Raw genomic sequence first — 23,471 nt, 5'->3', positions numbered from 1 at the left:
TCAAACTCCGACTGCGTGCGCCGCCTGGAGGGTATTGTAATTCCTGCACCTGTGGAGGGTTGCTTTCTTCCTTGGGCTTCCTCAAGGCGGCCTTGAGTTGGTAAGCTTCCCATTGCCAATGCTAAGTAATGGAAATTCCTGTTAGTTTAGCTTCGTTATCATGGACATCATTTGTAGGGAGTGATTTTGTAAATCCTACAGGATGTGATGCTGCATATTTCCACAATCTAATTTGTAATATAAAATGTTCTAATAACTAGATTTCAAGTCATCAGTATGTGTGGGTCACACATGGATCATCTCCACCCCTGTAGTTAAATGTTACTAAGTTCTTTATCAGGCATGTGTGGGGAACATGGGCTCCAAATCACTCTTCAGTGGGCTCCAAAATATTGGAGGCCCTCTGTGTGGAGGGCATTGGTCAGAGCCCAGGAGTGGCCCTGCTGTTCAGGACTAGGCACATGGGGAGTGGCAGCAGCCCCCCTCTGGAAGGCATCCAGCGGCCTGATATGGTAGCAGTTGTCCTTGGGCTCCTCCTAGGGACGTCAGCTCCCCAGACTGTCCTCTACCGCTCATCAGCTAGCCTCCTCCTCATGGACCCCAGGTCCCAGGTCTGTGGATGCATGACACTCCTTCATGCATGCATGCATGCACAGACACACACACACACACACACACACACACACACACACACACAGCTTAGGACCTGGCTCTGACCTCTCCAGTAAGCCTTACCTGATTGATCACATTCAATTCTAACCCATCATCCCCTATGTACTTGAGGACCCAGCATATTTTTCCCATCTGTTCCTTACTCTGCAAAGGCCCAGAATCCTGGCTGGGACAGAGTGAGTCCTTTCTTCCCAGACCACAATGGTAGACCTGGCAGTTGTACTGAGGCCTATTCACATACATTTAGCCACCCATTAGATACAATATCCTGCATTGGGTGGTTAAGGAATCTGGGCCCAGAGAGGGTGAGCAACTTGTCACAGGTCATGCAACCAGATCCAGGCCAGAGGAGCTCCGCGATAGATCACACCACCTTTTATTAAGATGCTTTCTGGTGATCTAACTCCCTAGCTAATGAACTAACCTGGCTCCTTTCATGGCCTCTGCAGATGCCAAGGGGACAATTCGGGAAATTGTCCTGCCTAAGGGCCTGGACCTGGACCGGCCCAAGCGGACACGTACATCCTTCACTGCCGAGCAGCTGTACCGCCTGGAGATGGAGTTCCAGCGCTGCCAGTATGTGGTGGGCCGCGAGCGCACTGAGCTGGCCCGCCAGCTGAACCTCTCCGAGACCCAGGTAAGAGACCAGGGCCAGGCCACTCCACTCTTGTCCTGGCAGCCTGGGAACTCCTGGGGATATGAGGCCCTGTGAGCTGCTACAGGGAGACCCAACTTTGGAGGCGTTCAGACAAGCATGAGGGAAAGACTTTAAGCTACAGGTAAACCAGAGTGAAAGAGCAAATAAATATAGCGCCGACCACAGACAGTCAGGAAATGCCAATGGGGGCCTTCTGGATACATCAGGCACTTTTGGATGGAATATGGAAAAAGTTCAGAGAAACTGGGGGAGAGCAGCCCTCAGGGCACAGGGAGTGGCTTGGGGGGGTGTTGGCATGTAAGAGGAGTGACAAGAAGGGATGGTGAGGGCTTGGCTGGTTGGAAATAAAGATTCTGGGGAAGATGAAACATTATAAAATTGGGCTGGGGACCTCTCACTTCTCCATTTCTGGCCCTTTCCCACCCTCCATCACCTTCCCTTCACCTCAGGGTGCCTCAGTCTCTTGTTGGAAAGGAGGGGTCTGCACACCCCCTTCACCTGGGTAGGACTGGCATTTTAACAGCAGTATGCTTAACTCAAAAGAAAAAAACTTTTGTAAATTAAGCACCTACCCTGTATGAATGGAGACCCTTCAAGCTGGTACTAGAGCTACAAAATACTACCACCACTACTACTACTAATACTTAGTACTTACATGTGCCAGGCACTAAGTGCTTTGCCTATGTTAAGTAACTAATCCCTCCCAAGAAGCAGATGATGTCATTCCCATGTTACACGTGAAAGGAAGTTATGCCCAAGGTCAGACAACTAATTAGTTCCAGAGCTGGGCTTTGGACAAGCAGTCTCTCATCTTTATGCTGCCTATAAACTGGGCAACCTTCCTTGAGATTGTCAAAGAATAACTCAGAGACCCTTCTTTCAGCCAGAGCTCTAGTAGTTTGCTCTCATATATGAGGGAGATCAATCAATACATGCATTGTAAACAACGGCCAAAACAGGATTGATAAAGTGGAGAGGAAGGGAGGAGGGGAATGCGGAAGCACTGGTCTGGAGCAGTGTGTGGTTTCCTTCCTGGGAGCGAGGCGGGAGGCTGTGCTGGAGTGAGGGCTTCCCGTCTGTGCTGTGTGGCTGCTGTCCTCCCCTGTATCCCTGCCTCAGTGAGGTCAGCTCTCCCTGTTTCCCTCAGCATAATTCCTCCAGCCCCTCAAATCCCACCAACAGAGTGCTGTGCAGCCCACCCCTGGGGAGGGGGTAGTCAGATGCGCCTGGAAGTCCTGGTCCCCTTGAGAGGTGAGCAGGTTCCTCCTGGGGTACACTGAGAGTAGGGCAGAGGAAGAGGCAAGAAGGGATGAGAGGCAGAGGAGGGGCAGGCCGGGAGGAGGGGCAGGCCGGGAGGAGGGGCAGGCCGGGGAAGGACAGCAGCTGCTGTCCTGCAGGGCCGGGTCATCTCCACCTGCACTTGTTTTTCCCCAGCTGCCACTGCAGAGCTCCCAAACAACCCTGCGGGGCCTCCCTCCAGCTGGGCTCAACAGGGGGCTGGGAAGCCGGGCCTGTGCTCAGAGAGGAGGCTGCAGTGACAGGGCCAGGCCAGAACTCCTGGGGAAGTCACCGAGGCCCGTATTCCCTACACTGAGCTGCCCTTGGAGGTCAAGCCCAAGCCCCCCTCTTCCAGGAAGCCTTCTGCAGGCACCTTGCCCTCTTCCCAAGAGACCTTTCCACATGGCGTGACCTGGAGAGAGAGAGTGTGTGTGTGTGTGTGCACATGTGTGCATGTGTACATGTGTGTGGTGTTGGATGTCCACCAGTATTTGCTTCCCTAGGACAAGAATGTATTTATAGGCCATGGCTCCTCGTCGTGCTTCTCAAGGAGCCCAGAACACAGCTGGACACATAGTAGGCCCTCAGCGAGTCCTCCGCACCGTTCTCACTCACGACCCTCCTTTCTCTGTCCCCAGTCCTAGGGTTGCCAGATAGTAAAAGTAATGGACAGCTAATGCTTATTGAGTGCTTCCCATGCACCAGGTCCTGTTCCAAGGGTGTGACATAGTCTAACTAGTTTAGTCCTCACCACAACCTTATGGGATACGTGTGAGATTTTTCTTCCAACACCAGGTGTATGGTATGTTCCAACCACCAGCAGGCAGTGCTCCAATTCTCCAGCATCACTGAGTATATTCAACAGTTCAATACTGACACTAATTCCCAGAGCTAGCACAGACCCTACAAGTTAAGGGCTCTGTCCCACAAGACAGTGCCACAGCAGACACAAGTTCCAGGAGCCACCTGTGCTTCTGAATGGACTGGCCTAAAACCGGGGGCTCCCACATCGCCCTCTGCAGGTTTGACAATTCACTAGAATGACGCACAGAACTCAGGAAACACCTCCCCTACACTTGCTGGTTTATTATAAATGACACGAGTGAGGAAGAGCCAGATGGAAGAGACACAAAGGGCAAGGTAAGGGGGAGGTGCGTGGAGCTCCCATGCCGTTTCCAGTGCCCCCATTCCCAGCGCTTCCACGTGTTCGCCAACCAGAAGTTCTCCTGGTCTCCTTGTTCAAGACTAAATCCAGGCCGGCCTGGCACAGTGGCTCACGCCTGCAATCCCAGCACTTTGGGAGGCCAAGGAGGGAGGATCGCTCAGGAGTCCAGGAGTTCAAGACCAGCCTGGGCAGCACAGGGAGACCTTATCTCTAAAAAAAGTTTTTAAAAACATTTTTTACAGTTTACACTGTAAACTGCAGGGTGTGGTGGCACACACCTGTAGTCCCAGCTACCTGGGAGGCTGAGGTGGGAGGATTGTTTGAGCCCAGGAAGTCAAGGCTACAGTGAGCCATGTTAGCTTCACTGCACTCCAGCCTGGATGACAGAGCAAGACTCTATCTCAAAAACAAACGAAAAAAGACTATAATCCAATCTCCATTCCCCTCCCCTCCCTAGAAGGAAAGAATGGGGGCGGCTGAAAGTTTCTACCCTCTAATCACAAGTATGGTCTTTCTAGAACCAGCCCCAGTCCTGAAACTACCTAGAGATCCACCCTGAATCACCTCATTAGCATACAACAGTAAGTCTTATTTATTTATTTATTTATGTTTACTGTAGAGACGGGGTCTCGCTTTGTTTCCTAGGCTGGCCTGGAAATCCTGGTCTCAAGTAATTCTCCCTCCTCGGCCTTCCAAAGTGCTGGGATTATAGGTGTGAGCCACCATGCCCAGCCAATAAGAGTATATTGTTTCCACTTTAAAAAGAAGGAAACTGAGGCATAGAAAAGTTAAATAGATAACTTGCTCAAGACTTGCAGCAGGTGCATTCATGGGTAATAGTACCCATGAAGATGGCTTTATGGGTACTATTATCCCCATTTAAGCAAACTGAGCCTCAGAGAGGTTAACCAACTTGTAGCTAGAATTCTGTGGCATTCTCAGTATGTTCACCCATACTTTTGTTCAAAAATATTATCGAATACCTACTATATAGCAGGTACTCTTCTAGGCACTTGGGCTTTGGCTTAGAACAAAACAGACCAGGCATCTGCCCTCGTGCAGCTAAGATCCACAGAGACAAAGACAAACCGCATTTCCAGGAGTGATGAGTGTTGTGAGGGAGCTCAAATGGGGTCATAGGAGAGAGACTAGAAGGAAGTGTTTTACTGGGGTGTTCAGGGAAGGCCTCTTTGAGAAGATGACATTGAGCTTAGGCCTGAGTGGCAAGGGAGAAACAGCCAGATGAGGAGCCAGAAGGAGACGTCAAGGCAGACGGTAACTATGAAGACGTGAGGGGCAGGAACTAGCATAGAATGTTCTAGAAGTATCAGAAGGCCAGAGTGGCTGGAGCTACAGGGTAATTGGGTAAGTAGGTAGGAGAGGATCATGGGATGCTTAGAGACTATGGTAATACATTGAAGAGAAAGTGACAGGAGATGATTGGCATTTTACAGAGGTTCTCTGGCTGCCACCTGGGGAAGGGACCACAGGGGAAAGGAGTGGACAGGTGTGGACAGGTAGGAACTATTGACATGGGTCCTGAACAGAGCAGTGGTGGAGGAGAGAAGCGTACTGATGTGAGAGGCACTCTAATTTAGTGCTGGAACCTGTTAGGACTTGCTCATGGATTATACGCACAGGGCAAGGGAAAGGAAGTTGTTTGGGTAGAACAACTGGGAGAATGGTGACACCATATAATGAGTTGAGAAACTGGGGGAGAAGCAAGATGGTGGGAGCATAATCAAGAATTTTGTTTTGGATCAGTTAAGTTTGAGATCCCAGCGGAGATGTCAAGAAAGCATGTCAGATTTTGGGGGGAGGGCTGGTTTTTCTCTGGTTTAAGTTATCTGAGAGTCTCTGTCAGAGCTCTTTTGGGGGAAAAGATAAGAAATTCCTTCAGGTGCCCTCAGATAATGGATGGACTCCCCAGGGATTAAAAACAGAAGCCATAGCCTTGTTGAAATTCAATAACAGGAACCATGGTGTAGCCAGGAATTGGAAGAGACTGGAAGCCAAAGGTTCTTTTGGGCCCGAGGGATTCAGCACCAGCTACTCACAGAACTTCCTCCCAGTGCTCTGCTGAGTATGTGCTCCAACTGCTCTCCAAAATATCTGCTTCTCTCTCTGTTTCTTCCTCTCCTCTCCTCTCTTTTTATCTCTTCTCTTCTCTCTTTTTTCTCTTCTCTTCCTTCTGCCAAATAGCATCTCTACCTTCTTCCCTGGATACTCAGAGGACCCAGGCATGGTCCCAATTCAGGCAGAGAAAACACAGAGCTTGCTCAGGGCCCATTTCCATGGCTAGTCTCTTCTTTAATCTAGCATGCCCAATTCAGCTGAGTTGTCTGCAGATTTAAATCTGAAACCCACTTACAGGATTGGGCAGGCAGAATGGCGAAGCCCTTTCCTTGGCTCTCCACCACTCACAGGGCTCTACAGGACAAAGGGTCCACCAGAGTAGGAACAGTGAACAAGACACAGTGCAGCTGACCTCTGTCCCGGCCTTGCCCAGACTCCATGGCTGTGCAACAGAGGCTAAGCATGGCTGCCCTGGAAAGCAGGGGCAGCCTCAGAGGAATCTCTCTCTCAAGACTATCAAAAGAATCCTCTGCCCACCTTTGTCAGCCCAAGGGTAGCATACACTGAAAGTTCTTCTCATGTCAGAGAACATGGACAGCCCCACTTAGTCCAGTTCTCCTTGGTTTTAGAAACCTTCTGATACACCTTGTCACCATGCTTTGTTTGAAAAAGAAAGTTTGGTGTTTGATTAAAGCAGCATTTCTCAAGGTATGCTCTGGAGACCAGCTGTACGTACAGCTCCCCTGGGGTAAAATACAGATGCCTGTGCCACCCTCAGCCCAGAGGTTCCCAGTCAGATTTCTAGGGAAGACCCCACAACCTATATATTTTTTGTTCCAGGTGATTTAATGCACAGTGATGTCTGAGAATCACTGGCTTATGGAAAAGTGAGCAAATCTGACCAGATGATGTGATCACCATGTTGCTTAAAAGACTTCATCAACTGCCAGCACTTTAATAAGTCTGTGATTATTAGCCCACCGAGTCATCACAACAAAACTATGAGGAAGAGTTAAGAACCCCATTTTACTGGTGGGGAAACTGAGGCTCCAAGAAGTTAAGTAACTTGACTTAAGTCATCTAGCTAGTTAAGGGAACCAGAATTGAATCAGTGGCTGTCTGACCTCTGATTCTCCACGATAGTTTGCTACTATATATTGTCTCCTCCACTATATTGTTTGCTACTTCAACCAGAACACTTACCATGTTGTAACACTTACTGCTTGCCCATGACCCACCCTGCTAGTGTCTGAGAGCCAAGAGGGTCAAAATGGAGTTTTATTTATTTTTGTTTTTTCAGCACCTGGCAATGCCTGGCTTGCATCAAATGCTTGATATTTCTGTGTTGCCTGAATGAATGACCAGAGTACCAGGGTCCAAGTAGGACATAAGAGGATGTGGCTGCAGAGGAAAGGAAGATGAGAAGCTGGCTCAGGACTCCCCTCCTGCAGCTGGGCTGGAGGACGTTCTCAGGGCCAGGAGCCCAGGAGCCAGGTGGAGAACAAACCGCCAAGTCCCAATATCCCCCCGGGATGCCCACCTAGCTTGGGTAAGAGCTGCTCCAGCCCTTCAGCATTGTCCTCAGCCTCATGCTTGATGCCTCTGCCTCAGATGGCTTCTTCCAGAACAGCACGATAGATGGTACCTTCCTAGTGCAGATTACAAAATCCAAGCCATCCTAGATACACAGATACCACTCACCTCAGATTAAATATGGGCCCATGGTCACAGAAAACAGTCTTCAAAAGATGAATGCCATTTCCAGATCAACAATGAATCTTGGAATTTGATATTGACCATGAGCCCAAAGAAGCTGGTGGATAATCTCCTGGAAAATTCCTCTGTAGTCCTGGCAGCCAAGTGGAAACCGTGCCCATCCCCTGGTGTGCAGCCATGGGTCACAGTGTGGCCCAGAAAGAGATCAGGGAGGGGGCAGTGCCATGGGTCACAGTGTGGCCCAGCAAGAGATCATGGAGGGAGGCGGGGCAGCCACCAAGCACTCACTGAGTCCCAGGGAGTCAAGATGGCAGCCTCTAGGAGGCCACACAGGACCCTGAGAAAACAGAGGAGGGAGACAGCCCAGAAGGTGCACTGGGCAGGTGAGGGGAGAGGCACAGCTCAGGAGGTGTGCTGGCCCCGCCACCCTGTGAAGTCAGCTAGGAATGGTTTCCCAGAAGTGGATAAGGACCGATCACTTTGGATTTAACCTTGAGAAGAGGATGAACCTGAGGTGGAAATGAAGGTTTCCTGGGGCAGGAGGGACACATTCAGAGGGCTCTGAGCCTGTCTGTTCTTCAGAGAGACAGAGAAACAACATTTGCAGGGCCCTGTGAACCTACCCACTAGGGCCTGAAGGGCCTGATAGGCTTGGTGGGCCTGATGGGCTTGATGGTGGGAAGTAGAGAGTTGACCCTTCTTACTCTCACCCTTGAAGTTGGCAATGCTGGGAAGCACATTAGATTCACCCACAGAGCTTTAGAAGAATACCCAGGCCTCAGCCCCATTCCCTAGAGATTCTGATTTAATATGGGTGAGGCATGAGGCCCGGGCATCATCCCAGAAAATTCCAGTGTGCGGCCAAGGTTGAGAATTCCTGACCTAGCCCGTATGTGGCCAAGAAACAAGCACCCCTGGTCCTAGCCCCTGCTCCATCTGCCTCTGACTTCTCCTCTCCTAGGGTCCAGGCTCACCTTCTCAGGAGACGCCCAAACCCAGCACCAGCCCACACCCGCCTCTCCTTGCTACACCCAGAGCTACAGGAAGATGGGATATGTGGGAGAGCACCTTGTAAATGCCTGGTCATTCCTCATCTGTCACACCCCATTACTGCCACTCCCTGAGTACGAATTGCCCTCTGTTTTTTGGGAATGAGTTAGTGCCACTCCCCCACTAGACTCTCAGCTTCCCAAGGACTGGAGTCATGACATCTGTGTCTCCTCTCCCTCTAGTTCAGAAACAGAGCTAGAAACAGAGAAAGCCAGCAATAAATAACTACTCACATTTCCTGTGGGCCAGGCGTGATGCTAAGCTCCCTAAATGGGTTTTCTTCTTTCATCTCTGCAATAGCCAAGTATTATTGTCCCCATTTTAAAGATAAGACACTGAGGCTCAGGGGATCCTGGAGGTGGCCTGGCCTCAGGTCCTAGGACTGGGAGGTGCTGGCTTGGCTGAGAGGTCAGGAAGCTTCCCAGCAGGGAGGGGGAATGCAGCAGTGTGCAGCGCTGTGGTCCATGAGGATCTGGTGAGACTCCTTCCCTCAGCAGTCAGATTCCAGAAGTGACAAATGGGAAAGGGTTTTCTTCTTTCCAGTCATTGCCTTCAGCTAGACTTGGCTGAATCTTCCTTGACCATCCCTTACTGATATCTTCTTCAAATGTCCCCTCTTCAGGGAGGCTGTATGTGCCATTCCATTAACAAAACAGTCACCCACCTCCTTCCTTTCTGCTATCCTGCCACCTTTCTCTAAAGCAGTGCCCCCCAGAGTATGGCCCTTGGGCCACTGCCAGCCCATAAACTGTTACCTGTCTATGACATGGTAAGTATAGAAATAAAGAATAGGTATTTAGAAAAGGCCTGGAGCAGTGGCTCATGCCTGTAATCCCAGCACTTTAGGAGGCCGAGGTGGGCAGATCACGAGGTCAGGAGTTCGAGACCAGCCTGGCCAACATGGTGAAACCCTGTCTCTAGCAAAAATACAAAAATTAGTTGGGTGTGATGGCACATGCCTATAATCCCAGCTACTCAGGAGGCTGAGGCAGGAGAATCACTTGAACCCCGGAGGTGGAAGTTGCAGTGAGCCGAGATCATGCCACTGCACTCCAGCCTGGGCTACACAGTGAGACTCCATCTCAAAAAAAAACAATGTATATAGCAATCTTTCCAGTAATTCATTTTAATTGTATTTTTTAAAGTATTGGTCCTCAACAAAATTGGACACTTTATAAAGTGGTCCTCACCTCAAATCATTTGAGAAACACAGCTCAAAGCCCTTGCTGCCAATTGACAGACAGGCTTGTTTGTGTTTGTTGTTCATCCTCTGCCTCCCCAACTCCACCGCCCACTCCACGTGGCAAGGATTCACTGGGCTTTGTTCACTGCTGATTCCCTGGGCCTCAATGTATATCTGATGAGTGAATGAATGGATAAATGAAGAAATCAACCTCAAGTAGATCTCATAACTTTCTGGTAACTTTTGGTTATTGAATCTGCATCCGCCAGGTGCGGTGGTGTGCACCTGTAGTCCCAGAACTTGGGAGGCTGAGGCAAGAGGATCACTTGAGGCCAGGATTTTGAGGCTGCAGTGAGCTCTCATCACACTAGTGTACTCCAGCCCAGGCAGAAAACCAACACTTTGTCTCTAAAAACAAAAATAAAGAAATAAACTCAATCCAATGTCCTTCAAAACGCCAAACTCACATCTAGTTTAAATCTCATCTTCTCCTGAAGCCTCACGCCTGCTTCCCCACTCAGAACAGCCTTGACTCACTGCTTGCCAGCAAGGTTTGAGGTTTGAGGAAAGCACATCTCACATAGGAGCATGAACACCCAGTCATCCTGCTGAAGAACTACAAAAGGACCCCTGCCCACTCTTTACCTCCTCCCAGTGCAGCCTCTGGAGGGGATTGTGATCTGTCTCAGTCACTTGCTCCCTCTTCCCCCAACAGCCATCTCCTCCAGGATCAGACGGCAGGGGGTGGCTTCAAGGAGGCAGAGATCTTTTTAAAAGACTGGACATCTTCTGGTGTGAGGAGGGGAGGCACCAAGGCCTCACTTTCTGAAGGCCTTTGCTGAAGGGCCAGTCACTCCTAGCAGGTGGTGATGTCTGGCATGGCCCAGGTGGCCCAGTCTGTCTTGGCTCTGCCTGTCTTCTTAACCTGGGCAGCCCTCTGGCTCAAGCCTTCTCCTCCACCCATCTCTTGGCAACTTCTCAAAACCATAGCAGTTGCTGGACTATTAAATCTTCCAAAAGCTGGAAGGAACCAGCAAGGTCTTCCTGACCTTTTCTTATTGGGCCCTCCCCTCCACGGTTCTCACCCTCCCTGCCGGTACACCTGCCCCAGCTCCAGGCAAGGAGCAGGGTTGGCCTCTATGTTCCCAGGGAAACAAGTCTGGGTGCTCCCATGGTGGCCTCCATGACATGGGCCTGTAGATGCTGTGGCCTGATGAGTTTCTGGACTGGGGCATGAATGCCAGTCTCTCCTTCTAGTGCCTACAAGTGATTCTTTTGGGCCCTCCCCCAACTTGCATCTGCAGGGCAGCACACCCTTCCTCCCATGAGGTTTTGTGGCCCCCAGGGGACTGAGCCTCAGCTTCCTGCCCAGTTCCCTTTCCTCATGTAGAGTAGGAAGGGGTTTGGAGCACTGGGTGTTGGGTAGTAGAGGCAGGGCCAGTTCTGCCTCCTCTCAGAAGCCCTGAAAAAGACCTCTTCCATGATTCTGGTGACTTTCTTCAGACTGTGGCACCTCTTTGTCCTCAGCTTTGAATGTGTGGCCAACAGAAGTCCCCCTCAACAACCTGCCACATCCAGTCACACTTGGTGTCACGTTGAGAAACTTGGCCTTTATAGGTGATGGGGTGGGAGGGTGCTGCTGAAAACTTCAAACCGGGCAATGGCCAGATTGGGTTAGAAAGAGCTCCCTCCAAAGGCAGCGTGGCGGCCAGCATGGAGGCAGAGACCTCACCATCCTCAGACGGGCATCTGGCCCCTCCTCTGGTCATGCCCCTCCCTACGGAATGAGGACTCTGCAAAGCCAAGGGGTCTCGCCTGCCAGAAGCCTGTGCCCACCTTTGAGACCACCCATCCCTGCCAACAAAGTGTCCGGTTTCAGAATTCCCTGCCAAATGGCCCTGAGCCACATCCGGCACCTGCCTGGGCCTCTCCAGGGTCAGTCTTCCCAAGGGCAGACCACAGACATTATTCAGCACTCCAGGCCCAAGAAGCGGCCAATGGGGGGCTATTTGCAGACTGTGAACAGGCTGGGGCAGCCACACACGTGTGGGTCAGAGCCAGGGTGGGCCATGAGCCAGAGGCTTCCATTTTTTCTCTTGCCCCAGCCCTCTAGATGTTACAGTTTAGACCTGGGGCAGAGACACCTTTAAAACACTGGTTTCTTCACCTTGGAATCACCTGGTGAGCTTTAAAAACTACTAGAGTCTGGGTCCCAGGTTCCCCCGTTCTGAGTTTATTGGTCCAAGGTGAGAAGTGAGTTAGGGGCTTAAAGCTCCCCAGGTTCTCATGGGCAGCCAGGGTTGAGAGGTGCTGCTGTAGAGACAATGCCATGGTCCAGGTCAGAGAGAACAAAGGGAGAGAGGAGGGTCTGTTCTAGGGAGCTGGGAGACAGGCTCCTGCGTGAGTGAGTGGAGGCAGCCATGATGGAAGAGGGAGCGTGGGAAGCCTCTGTTTGGAGGACAGAGCTGCACATGTGGGGTTTGGGGTGTTTTTTGAGATATCCATGGGGAGATGTCTAGCAGGCAGGTGGATACATGGCCTGGATCTCAGTTCAGAGCTCTGGGCCTGAGGTAGAGTTGGAATTACCAGCACATAAATGGTGGCTGAGGCTGTGAACTTGACTTTGAGCCAAGGGCATGTGGGCCAAGAGGAGAACATCAGTTGTACTCCCAAACTCCATTCTCTGTCTGTCGATCCATTCCTCCATCCTAGGCCAGAGTCAGTTTAGTAGTAGAGGGGCCTCCATAATTTGGGGGACCAGAGTCCCTAATCAGTTCGCCTAGAGCAGGATGGTTGTGGGGAGACCTTAACAACAATCTGCTCTTCTTTCCCTCTTGCTCCACCCTCACACCCCACCCCCACCCCCATCCACCACCTGCCCCAACCCCATGCCCTTCCTCTCCTTTCCTCCTCCCACCTGCCCCCACTTTGCTTTGCCTGTCCCATCTCCCTCCTTGACACCCCCTCCCCCACCCCAAGGTGAAGGTCTGGTTCCAGAACCGCCGCACCAAGCAGAAGAAAGACCAGAGCAGAGACCTGGAGAAGCGGGCGTCCTCCTCAGCCTCCGAGGCCTTTGCCACCTCCAACATTCTGCGGCTGCTGGAGCAGGGCCGGCTGCTCTCTGTGCCCAGGGCCCCCAGCCTCCTGGCGCTGACCCCTAGCCTGCCAGGCCTACCTGCCAGCCACAGGGGCACCTCCTTAGGTGACCCCAGGAACTCCTCCCCACGACTCAACCCGCTGTCCTCGGCCTCAGCGTCCCCCCCACTGCCGCCCCCTCTGCCAGCTGTCTGCTTTTCCTCGGCCCCGCTCCTGGATCTGCCTGCCGGTTACGAACTGGGTTCCTCGGCCTTCGAGCCATACAGCTGGCTAGAACGGAAAGTGGGCAGCGCCAGCAGCTGCAAGAAAGCTAACACTTAAGACTCCCACCCCGTGACACTGAGTCCCGAGCACAGCACCTTCCCAGTCTCCTGTGCCCCAGCGGACAGCACTGAGCAGGCCCCGGAGAGGAGGGGCTGCAGCCACACACTCCTCCCCACCTGCCCCCCAGCTCAGAGACTCGCGACCAAATGGCCTTGGTCCCGCAGCTTGTGTGCGTGAGTGCAGTGTGAGTGTGTGTGTCTCTCACTGAAATAAAAGGAAAACAATGACAAGAAGGGAAATGGTGCCCACAGCACAACTACTTACCCCTCAATCCCTTCTATCCCTCTTGTCACTGGAAGGGAAAATGGGCTTAGAGTCAGAGGGACCTCAGATGGGAGAGGGCAGAAACTGGGATTCTGGGGGTCAGGGGACTCACATGTGTGGGTCAGCAGGCACCTGATTCCCACTCAATAGAGGCCCATGGCACCAACACGAATTCTTTGGTTAAATGTTGCCCTTTACAAGCTCTCTTTCAAACATAAAAATACTTGAGAGAGGGAAACATTGTCACCTTGAAGAGGGTGAATGGTGAAAGGGGAGACCAGGTTGAGAGAGAGGGAAAGAGAGCATCAAAGCTAAACACAAGCAAGAGTCCAGATGTTTAGAGACGGCCTACCCATCACAAACTGCAACATGAAACCCTTTAAAATATCTATACACAGCCTGGCCAACGTGGGGAAACTCCATCTCTACTCAAAATACAAAAATTAGCTGGGCATGGTGGCGGGCGCCTGTAATCTCAGCCACTCAGGAGGCTGAAGCAGGAGAATCGCTTGAACCCAGGAGGTGGAGGCTGCAGTGAGCCAAGATCATGCCTCTGCATTTCAGCCTGACAACAGAGGGAGACTCTGTCTCAAAAAAAAAAAAAAAATATATATATATATATATATATATATACACACACACATATACATATTATATATATTTCATATTGCTCAAACAATATAAATTTTTTTAAAGTTAAATAAGAGTCTTGCTCAAGACTCTTTTATTTAACTTTTTATTTTGCAGCAACTATAGATTTACAGGAAGCTGCAGAGATAGGACAGAGAAGTTCCTTCCATTGGCAGGAACTCAATAGTATGAGACAGATAGGCTTCATCTTCCCTAACTATAGTACAATATCAAAACTAGGAAATTGGCATTGGTACCGTGTGTGTGCATAGTGCCATGTCATTTTATAGATTCGTGGACTCACTGCTGCAATCCAGATGCAGACCTGTTCCATCACCACAGAGATCTTCCTCATGCTGCTCCTTGATGGTCACACCCACCCCCGCCCTCCACAGGAGAGTTCTTTGAAAGGATGGGCATTAGGAACGAGAGACCTGAAATGGGTCCTCAGGAGGGAGGATGCGGGGTAAGATTTTGACTCTGTGAACAGAAATAACAAGCACAGTCTTCTCCAGTCTGCTCTGAGAAACATAGTAGCTGCTGCTTTGGTTTCAAATTGGCTGTCCTGAGTCACCTGGAGTGGGTGCTTGGGGACAGTGATCCCTAGGCAAACGTACTTCTGCCCTTCCCTCTGCTCAGTGGTATGGTTTGGGGAGGAGCTTAGAAATGCAGAAATCCTGAACCTAGAATGAGGCATGAGGGTGACTAGAAGACCTTGGGTTGGGCAGGTCCAGCTACCACCCAGGGTCCACCCTGCCTTGCCCAGAGGACCTGTACCACACTCCACTCACCAGGAGAAACCACAACTCTTAGTTTCATGACATGAAGAGAGAGTTCTTGGGAAGCAGTGGTGAGGTCTTGAGTGGAACCCAGGCCAGGCTGTGCACATAGTTTGATTTATAACTCCAGGTATTTAGTTATACAATACAGGGACCTCCATTTTACTTTCTGACCTGGGCTGGAAAGGTCAGGGCAGGCCTGCTGTATAGAAATCTGGAGGTGAATGTGAGAAGATGAGACACGGTTCTACGATCAGATGGAGAGAGACCAGCCCTCATTCTCAAGAACTCTCAATAGTATGAGACAGACAGGCTTCAGGAGACCCAGGTCTGTGGGTTGAGACACAGGCTCAGCTTTTGGGGGCTCACAGCCCAGTGGCAGGGACAAGAGAGGCCTCTCCTAAAGGGCATGACTTAGGAAAGAGGCTAGATGTGTAGTAAATCTTGGCTGCTAGAGAATCCAGAGAAGGCTTCATGTAGGAGGTGGCACTGAGGCTGACCAGGAAATAATTCTCTACAGATGTTCAAAAAGATGACAATGGAATTGTCAGGGGGCAGAAGTATCCAGGTATAGTCAGGGCAAGGAGTGCAGGGTAAGGTCAGGTTGCGAGAACAGTGAAGAAAGGGCAGCCTGCCAGAAGTTGGGTGTGGAGAGACCAGAAAGAGCTGTGGTGAGGGACAAGTGTGGGAAAGTTGACAGCACCTGATGGTCCAGGGGAGGAATTGAATTCATACAGTTTGGGGTTGGCGGGGAGGAACCGCCTAGCACAGAAGAAGGAAAAAGCCAGCCCTCCCCTCTTCCCTTCTCCCTCCACATCCTCCAGCTCTCAGGTGGCCGGGGCCCCTCCCAGACCTGCACAGCTTGGTGTGGGGAAAGCTTGGGAGCCAGAGCCCCAGGCTTCCTTGTTTACTGTCAACTTAGAGGAGGAGGAGAGGGAGGGGAGGGGGAGAGGGGAGAGGTGGCTGCAGGGGAAGGCTGAGCGGCTCTCTCCAGCTCCAGCTGGACCTGAAGTCTCAGAGCTGCCACCAGCAGTAGGCTCGGACACTGGGCTCCCAGCTGGGCACTGCTCCATGGCCATGGAGATAGACAGCAGGCCTGGGGGGCTCCCCGGCAGTGGCTGCAACCTAGGTGCAGCCCGAGAACACATGCAGGCGGTCACCCGAAACTACATCACCCACCCCCGTGTCAGTGAGTAGCCCCTCCACCGTGATGGGTGAGGTCAGGGTGGGGAGCTGGGGTGGGCTGCCAGGTTCCCGGGCCCCACTTCTTGCCTCAGAAAAGGAGGAGGACCCAAGACCTGGGGAGACCTGGAGGGCTCTCTGTCCAGCAGAGTGACGCAGTGGGGCCACCTGGACCAGAGGCCACCTCTGCAGGTGAAGGGTTGCAGGTCCCCAGCCCAGCCTTCCCCAGAAGAGAGGGCTGGGGAGTGGCTGTCATCAGCCCAATCCTGCTGTAACACCCGAAGTCCAGAGATAGCTTCCAGTTGCCCCTGAGAGTGGGGTGTGCTGTGCACCTGCTCTTGTATAAACGTGCCTGTGTGAGGAGTGTGCACCCAAGCACTCAGAGTCAGGCGGGGTGTGATTAAGTGTACTTGGAGTGGTGTGTGTGGCAGTGCAGAGTGTCAGCGCTCTCAGCCTGAGGAAATAGGTGCCCCGTGTGCGTCACATCAATGGGTGCATGTCGTGTGTGTGTTCTGAGGAGGGTGCCTGTGTGCATAAGCAGGTAGGAGCATGTGTCTAGGGGGTGCTCCCACCTTCACTTGGGGTAAGGAAATGTGTGACTGCATGCTTATGCACTCAGGGCAAAGGTGTGTGTGTGTGCACTTAGGTGTGATGTACATGTGTGCATGTGCACTCATGGAGAGAACACTTGTGTATGTGTTCTGGCAGTGTCACATATCTGAGTATGGTGAGTGTGTGTACAGCTGGGATAAGAATGCGTATCCAGGTGTGGGGCATGGAAGTGTCTACAGGTGCTGGGATGTACCCTTGTCAATTTCAGAGGGGAGGCCCTACTTGTGGCTCCTGTGCCTGTCCCGCAAGGGTGGCCCAGATGTCTGGGGCAAGGTCCAGAGGACCAAAGGGAACCCCTGCATCTCCTTGTCCAAGGTCACTCTCCCTGGCCTGGTGAATTCTCAGGCCGCCCTGCTCACTGGAGTAAACCAGCATGGCCCGCCACAGCTATGCAAAGCCAGAGGCTCACTGGAGTAAACCAGCATGGCCTGCCACAGCTATGCAGAGCCAGAGGCTCCTAACAGGGAGTGTGGTGTGAGGGGAAGTGAGCCTGATGCAGCCACCCCACCTCCCTCTGTTCCTCTGTTGCTTTCCAGGCCAGGAGAGGAGGTGGAGTGAACTCAGAGGGTAGCTGAGGGGTGAAATCAGAGTAAAGGGGCCCGGGGGCACATGGGAGGAGAGCCCTGGGGTGTGGGGCACCTCCTGAGGCCTGAGGCAGGTGCTGAGGGTGGAGCACATTCCAGCTAAGAAGAAATGGTGAGAATGGGGTGGGTCAGATTTCTCAAGCAAGGCCTGTAGGCCCTGCCCCATGGAGCTGGGGGGAGGATAGGAGGTCCAGATACTCCCTAGGCCAAAGCTAGGGTCACCAAGGCCCAGAAATATGCAGTGACTGGGCCCCCTTGGGTCCAGAGCCCAGGTCTGGAGCCCTGAGCTGGCATGTGTGACTCTTGCCAGTCTGCTGTGATGAGCCCCACTCCCTGCAGGCCGTCCCTCCTCCCTGCAGGCACCCGGGAGTTGCTGGGTGCTGAGTGTGGTGTGTGATCTGCACCTTCATGCTCTGCTTTCCTTCTTCCTGGAAAGTGCCCCCACCTCCTGATACCCAGGGACCCTATAGGTACCATCTAACCCCACACTCCTCTGGGCAGGTTGGCCCAAGCCTGGAGCCACCTCCAGCCAGCTCTTTCCCACCCAGCCCCTTATGTATAGTCAACATGCCCTGGAGGTTCTGACCCAGGCTGGAACCCAGGGATGGCTGTGCCCGCCCCCCATGTTTGCATGCTTCCCTCGATGCTGGCTCTATATGGCCTCCACCCAGGAGAATGTGTTCACACCCAACAACCCAACAGTGGACCCAGAGCAAAGGTCAGTGCAGGGGAGCCCCTCCAGGCTCTGCTCCCTGCCAGCGCCTTTACTTTTGCTGCCTATCAAGTGTCCTCACAGGATGCACCGGACCAGCCTCAGCCCAGCCCAGATGCCCTCCCACCCCCAGGGGAAGGCTGGGATTCCTTGGTGTGTCCCTTCATCCACAGTGTCTCCCAATCCCCTCCCCGCCTCACTCACTTCCTCCTCAGGCTCTGGGAGTGGGAGGGATGAGGGGGGTGGTTCTCCCTGGGGCCTGTGGACAGGCGCAGGGCTGGCAAGGGTTTGGAAATTTAGGGCTGCACCCTCAGTACACTGGAGGCAGGGCTGCTCTGTCCCTCTCCACCTGTCTCCTCCCCAGCCTGGCCTCCTACCCTGGGTCTGTAAGCACTCCCAGACAGGAGAACTCTGGGAGAAAAGCTGGGGGTGCCTAAGGGCAGGGAGGCCCCAGTGCTCGCTCGGCCACGGGTGGAGGTGAGTCCAGGTGACTTAAGAGGCATTCCCTTCCCCCGGGGAGGTGGGCTAAAGAGGCCTGAGACTTTAAGGCTGATTTCACTGCAGTGGCTGAGAGAGGATTGGCTAGAAAGGAGGAGACACTAGAAAGAGTGGAGGCAGCTGGGGAGCTGACCCTGCCAACATCTACCTTGGGAAAGAAGGGTCCCCTGTGCCTCCCGTGGAGCTAGAATGGTTCCCCAAGGGCCTTGGCTCCCGGCTGGGGAGGAGGTATCCTGGAGCTTCATCTGTTTGGGCAGAAGATGTTGGGCTTGGAGGGTGGAGGTGCCCAGCAGGAGCAAAGGTCAGGAAGGACAAACTGGCAGCCTGGTTGGAGGGATGAAGCCAGGTCAGATCCCCGAAGATCCCCCAGGAGCTTGAGTGCCAAACCACTGTCTTTGCCTCCCCACCTCGGTTTCCTCAACTGGAAGGGGAAGGAGTTACACGGAGAGAGTCCCAACAAGCAGGGTCTTGGGCTGAAGAGCCCTCAGCTTCCAGCCCCTGCCCTCCCTCCTCTAATCCCTCCAGCGGGATCAGGGAGGAGGTGCGGGACCTGCTGCCCCGGGCTTGCCCCCATCCCGGCCTCACGCATGGGCGCCTGTCTCAGCCCTCTCCCAGGACGCTGCAGGTGTGGCTGGGCCAGCGCTAATTAGTGGGCCGCGCGGGGGCCCCGCTGAGCCTTTGACAGAAAAGGCGGTAGGGAGGTGGGGGCAGGGAGGCGCTCCACCAGCCAGAAGTCCGGAGCGCAACCCAAAGTGTCAGCTAAGACAATGGAGAGGGGGTGGGCCGGGCAGCTGGAGGGAGTGTCTGCAAAGTCTCTGGAAGGCCCATGGAAGGAGCGCCCTTCGGGTCTTCTGATCCAGCCCTCTGCCTGTGGCAATGCACCCGCTTCCCTCTCCAGGGTCAAGGCGAACATCCCAGGGTTGCAGAGTGGGCCATAATCGCTGAGCGCTGCAGGATACCGTCTTGAACTGTGGTGCGTCCTGCCAGAAATTAGCCCACTTTCTGGGCCTCGTTTTGCCACTCCATGCAAGGGACACACGGAGGTAGGGGCGGCAGTGTACAAACAAAAGGACCGGCTTGCAATCAAGGACACCTCTGTTGCTCAGCCCCCATTTTGGCTGTGTCCAAACCAAACAGCCTAGAAGAAAAGATCAGGCTGGCTTAACAGGGGAGAGGCAGAGCTCTAAGACGTCTGACGGGAGAGACATCCCTCTAGGGTCCCAGTCTGTAGTACCGTGGGACAGCAGTGGGGAGAGGACCCAGTGGGCTGCAGTAGTCAGTCAAGGGCAAGGCCTTGAAGGATGTGCATAGTCCAATGCTGAACAGAAACAGCCGCGTAAGTGGATTATCTGCAATGAAGGGTCCAGGCCATGAAGCGATGTGTTCACCCAGAGCCAGGCCTGGAGGCTGTGAGAAGCCCAGGAAGGCAACTCACAGCTGAGGCTGATGTGCTAAGATGTTGAGCTTCGATATCTCACCCCGGTCACCCGAGCGGCCTAGCCAGGGAAGGCATCTGACTCCCAGAGGACCTGCAGCAAGCACTTTGCAGCTGCCTCTAAGCCCCTTCCAGCCCAGCCCCTCCTCCTGAGGGAAGGGCTGTGTGGATCCCCTAATCCTCTGTCCCCCACTCTGCTGCTGCCCCCACTCCCAGGTGGAGTTGCTGGATGTCAGGGCTAATGGGGATTCTACATGACAGGGGCTGTGAAGTGGGGGAGCAGCTGTGAAGGAAGGGAGGAAGTTGAAAGACTTGTCTCCGGAGGCGGTGGAATTAGAAATGATTCCCTGGACTTTTCTGGTCCTTGGGCCCCATCCCCTCCCACACTCCCACCTCCCTATCCAGCCCACCCACCCTGCATCTTTTCATCACTGCTTTCTTCCCCCAGCGCAGCCCTTTGGTAGGTGTGGCATGCAAGATGCCAGCTCTCCCGGGGGCTTATAAAAATGAGGGTCTCTCCTGCCTGCCCCGCATCCCTTTGCTTGCACAATCCACTAGCAATCCAGACAATCTGATCCAAACACCATGTGGGTGTGGGAGTGCCGTGGCTGTTTGGAGTTTTTTTTAATTGATGGGAAGGGTAATGCCCAAGCCTCTGTCTCCTACCCTTTCTCGTTGAGGAGTCTTCCTATGCCCAACAGCCCCTTTGCCCAGTACATCCTCTCTCTCTTCTACTCTCTGCCTTCTCAGGAAGTATGGCTGGTGCTAGGGGTGCAACCCTTTAGGCTGGTCAATGGGACTCTCATTTGGTTTGGAGGCTTGGGAAGGTCAGGAGGGGGCACACAATGGTTCTGATGTGGGAAGTATGAGAAGGAGCAGATGGGGTCAGTTAACACCTTTCATAATCCATCCACAAAGATTTCTTTTTCTTCTTTTTTTCTTTTTTCTTTTTTTTTGAGACAGGATCTTACTCTGTCACCCAGGCTGGAGTGCAATAATAGCGTGATCAGAGCTCACTGCAGCCTCAACCTCCCTGGGCTCAGGTGATCCTCCTACCTCAGCCTCCTGAGAGCTGGGACCACAGGCACGTTCCACCATGCCCAGCTAATTTTTAAATTTTTCTGTAGAGACGAGGCTTCACCATATTGCCCAGGCTGGTCTCGAACTCCTGGGCTCAAGTGATCCACCCACCTCAGCCTCCCAGGGTGCTGGGATTACAGGCGTGAGCCACTGTAGCTGTCCAAATATTTCTTGAGTGTGTACCATATTCCCAGCACTATTCCATGAAGTGGGACACAACGATGAGCACCACAGATGATGTCTTGCCCTCCTGGAGGTGACAGGTCTTACTGCACCTGAAGCGAGCCTGTGCATGCCAGCCCACTGCCCCTCTTTCTGTTCCACGAAGGCCCTGGATGAGTCCTTTCTCTCCTCTGCCAGAAGTGCCCTTTCCCCAGCTCCCTGGGGGCTGGCACCCCTTGACCCTGAAGGCTCAGCTCAAACGGCCCTTCCCATAAGATGCTTCCTCCAAGCGCACCCAGTCTGGTCTTCCCTCCCACTCTCGTTCACCCATCCTGATCTTTCCCTTAGGAGCACCCACTGCAGTTTGTAATGATGTTATTTGCTCTGTATCCTTCTTTTAGCCTGTAGGCACTTCACATTTTCATTTGTCACTTTCATTTGCCTAGCTTAGTACATAGAAGGCATCCATGCAGTAGATATGCTTGAAGAAAGGAAGCAGGGAGGGAAGGAAGAAGGCAGATCTCAGAGGAAAGGAGAGGAAGAAGTGGAGAGCCAGGCCAAACCTCGAAGTCCTCCAGCACCCAAAGGTCTGAGAGCAAGGAGCGTGAGTCTTCAGAGGAGGCTGACAGGCGGCCCCAGAGGGGAGCTTCCAAAGGACAGTGCACCCAGGCTCTGAGTGTAGCCATCGGAGGCCACTGAAGCCAGAGTGGAGAAGGCCAAGGAGAGGGTGGAAGGTGGGGAAGGAAAGCCGGCAGTGGGGGGCCATGCTTGTGAGGGGAGGAGCTGGAGAAGGACTGGGACTGAGCGAGGTTTCTTTTGTACTGGAAACATCAGAGCTTCATGGGAAGACAAGAGAGGGAGAGAGAGACACAGAGAGAGGCAAGGAGGCTCTGGTCCTTCACCCCATGGAGTCATCTCTAGGGCCTGTTTCCCGGTGCAGGGGAAGGACCCACTATGAAGGAAGCAGGGACACCTCCTTAGTGGGAATAGGAAGGAAGAAGAGGGTGGCTCAGGTGCAGGCCAGGCAGGTCTGTAAGGTAGGTTTGAAGGCAGGGAGCTGAGGGAGATCCCCTGCTCTGGCAAAGTGCAAGTTGAACTTATCTTCTCTGGCTGTCCTCGAGGCCCGGCGTTTTCCAAATGGTTGTTACACTTGGAGGATCCTTATAAAAATCTGTGCAAGAATCACCGTGCCCAGTTGATCTTCCTAGTCCAAGTCCTGGTGAAAAGAGCTTAGATCAAACAAAAAGAAGAAGCTTGACCACACATATCCAGACTGGGAAGGGGAGGGACTTTTGGTTTTTCTTTGGCATGGGGTGGCTCGGGGCCAGGCTTGCCCAAAGCAAGAGGGTAAGTGAGCCGAGAACCAGTGTGGTCCAGCAAGAAGCACAGGGTGGGTTCCCAGCCCCAGCTCTGCTACAGATGTGCTGTGTGGCCCTGGGCAAGGCTTCTCACACTTCTGGGCCCCATTTTCCTTGCCTGTGAAAGAGGGGTTGGGCCACTCCCCTCTGCATCCTGCCAGCCTGTGGCTGACCCAGGGGCCTCACAGACCCCCTGCCCACCTTGCCAAATGCCTTCATCTCAGGCGTCTCATCTCATTGGTGCATCACAAGAACCTCAGAGAAGGGCACTGGTATCCCAGGACTATGGGCAAGGGACTGTCCCAGGTCTCTCAGCCAGCCTCTAGCAGAACCAAAACTAGGCTTGCCTCCCGCAAGTCCACAGCTTCTTCTATGGGAGTTAGGAAGTATTTTTTGGCATCTAACCCAATTCCCTCTGCAAGCTGAGCTCATTTGCCATGTGTGGGTCTCTGCAGCTGCCACATCTGCAGGCATTTCCCTCCTTCCCTTGCCTTTTCACTCCCTCCCCTCCCATGCTGAGCACCCAGTGAGCCTGGGGAGTCCAGGAACCTTGTGATGAGAGCAGAGGCCCCGTCTGGTTTTTCTCACTGATGTCTGCACCCCCTACACACCACATACACACACACACACTGCTCAATCAGTGTGGGGTGAATGGAGGGAAATGCAGTCCTGGTGAGGGCAGAGGAGGGCACTTTTCGGCCACAGCCGGGGGCCAGGAGCTTTTGGAAAATGCTTGGAGTGAGAGGGTGAGGTGGGGGTTGAAGCCAGAAGGGAAGCAGCCTCAGGGATGAGAGGCCTCTATGTGGTGGGGGCGGACTCTGAGGAGGCCTCTGCCCTCTGCCTGGCCCTCCCCCAGCCTCCTGCAGGTGTCCGAGCAGCAGGGGCCCTGCGGGCAGGGGCATGACCCTTACAGCAATGGTGGCTGGCCCTGTCACAGCTAATGACCCTGACGGCCCA

At 53.2% G+C, this 23,471-nt stretch overlaps 2 protein-coding genes and 1 pseudogene across 2 annotated transcripts in view; 2 read left to right on the top strand and 1 right to left on the bottom strand.

Moving 5' to 3' along the window:
- The window catches only part of VAX2 (ventral anterior homeobox 2), a 33,424-nt gene extending 19,433 nt beyond the window's left edge, over nt 1–13,991 (top strand). Inside the window, exons 2-3 of the mRNA XM_525781.7 lie at nt 1,122–1,309; nt 12,778–13,991. Of these exons, the coding sequence (XP_525781.2) occupies nt 1,122–1,309; nt 12,778–13,215 (626 nt within the window). The 3' untranslated portion in view covers nt 13,216–13,991. The remainder of the gene's footprint in view (nt 1–1,121; nt 1,310–12,777) is intronic.
- On the bottom strand, nt 10,314–10,426 carry LOC112208296 (small nucleolar RNA U13; annotated as a pseudogene).
- Nucleotides 13,992–15,859: 1,868 nt separating the features above from the next.
- ATP6V1B1 (ATPase H+ transporting V1 subunit B1) overlaps nt 15,860–23,471 on the top strand; it is a 29,519-nt gene continuing 21,907 nt past the window's right edge. The window contains exon 1 of the mRNA XM_001145161.6: nt 15,860–16,080. Coding sequence (XP_001145161.2) covers nt 15,963–16,080 — 118 coding nt within the window. The 5' untranslated portion in view covers nt 15,860–15,962. The remainder of the gene's footprint in view (nt 16,081–23,471) is intronic.

Source organism: Pan troglodytes, chromosome 12, assembly GCF_028858775.2.
Source record: "Pan troglodytes isolate AG18354 chromosome 12, NHGRI_mPanTro3-v2.0_pri, whole genome shotgun sequence".
Taxonomy (NCBI): domain Eukaryota; kingdom Metazoa; phylum Chordata; class Mammalia; order Primates; family Hominidae; genus Pan; species Pan troglodytes.
Note: the sequence above shows the minus strand (reverse complement) of the source record. Positions and strands in the feature narration are given on the sequence as shown.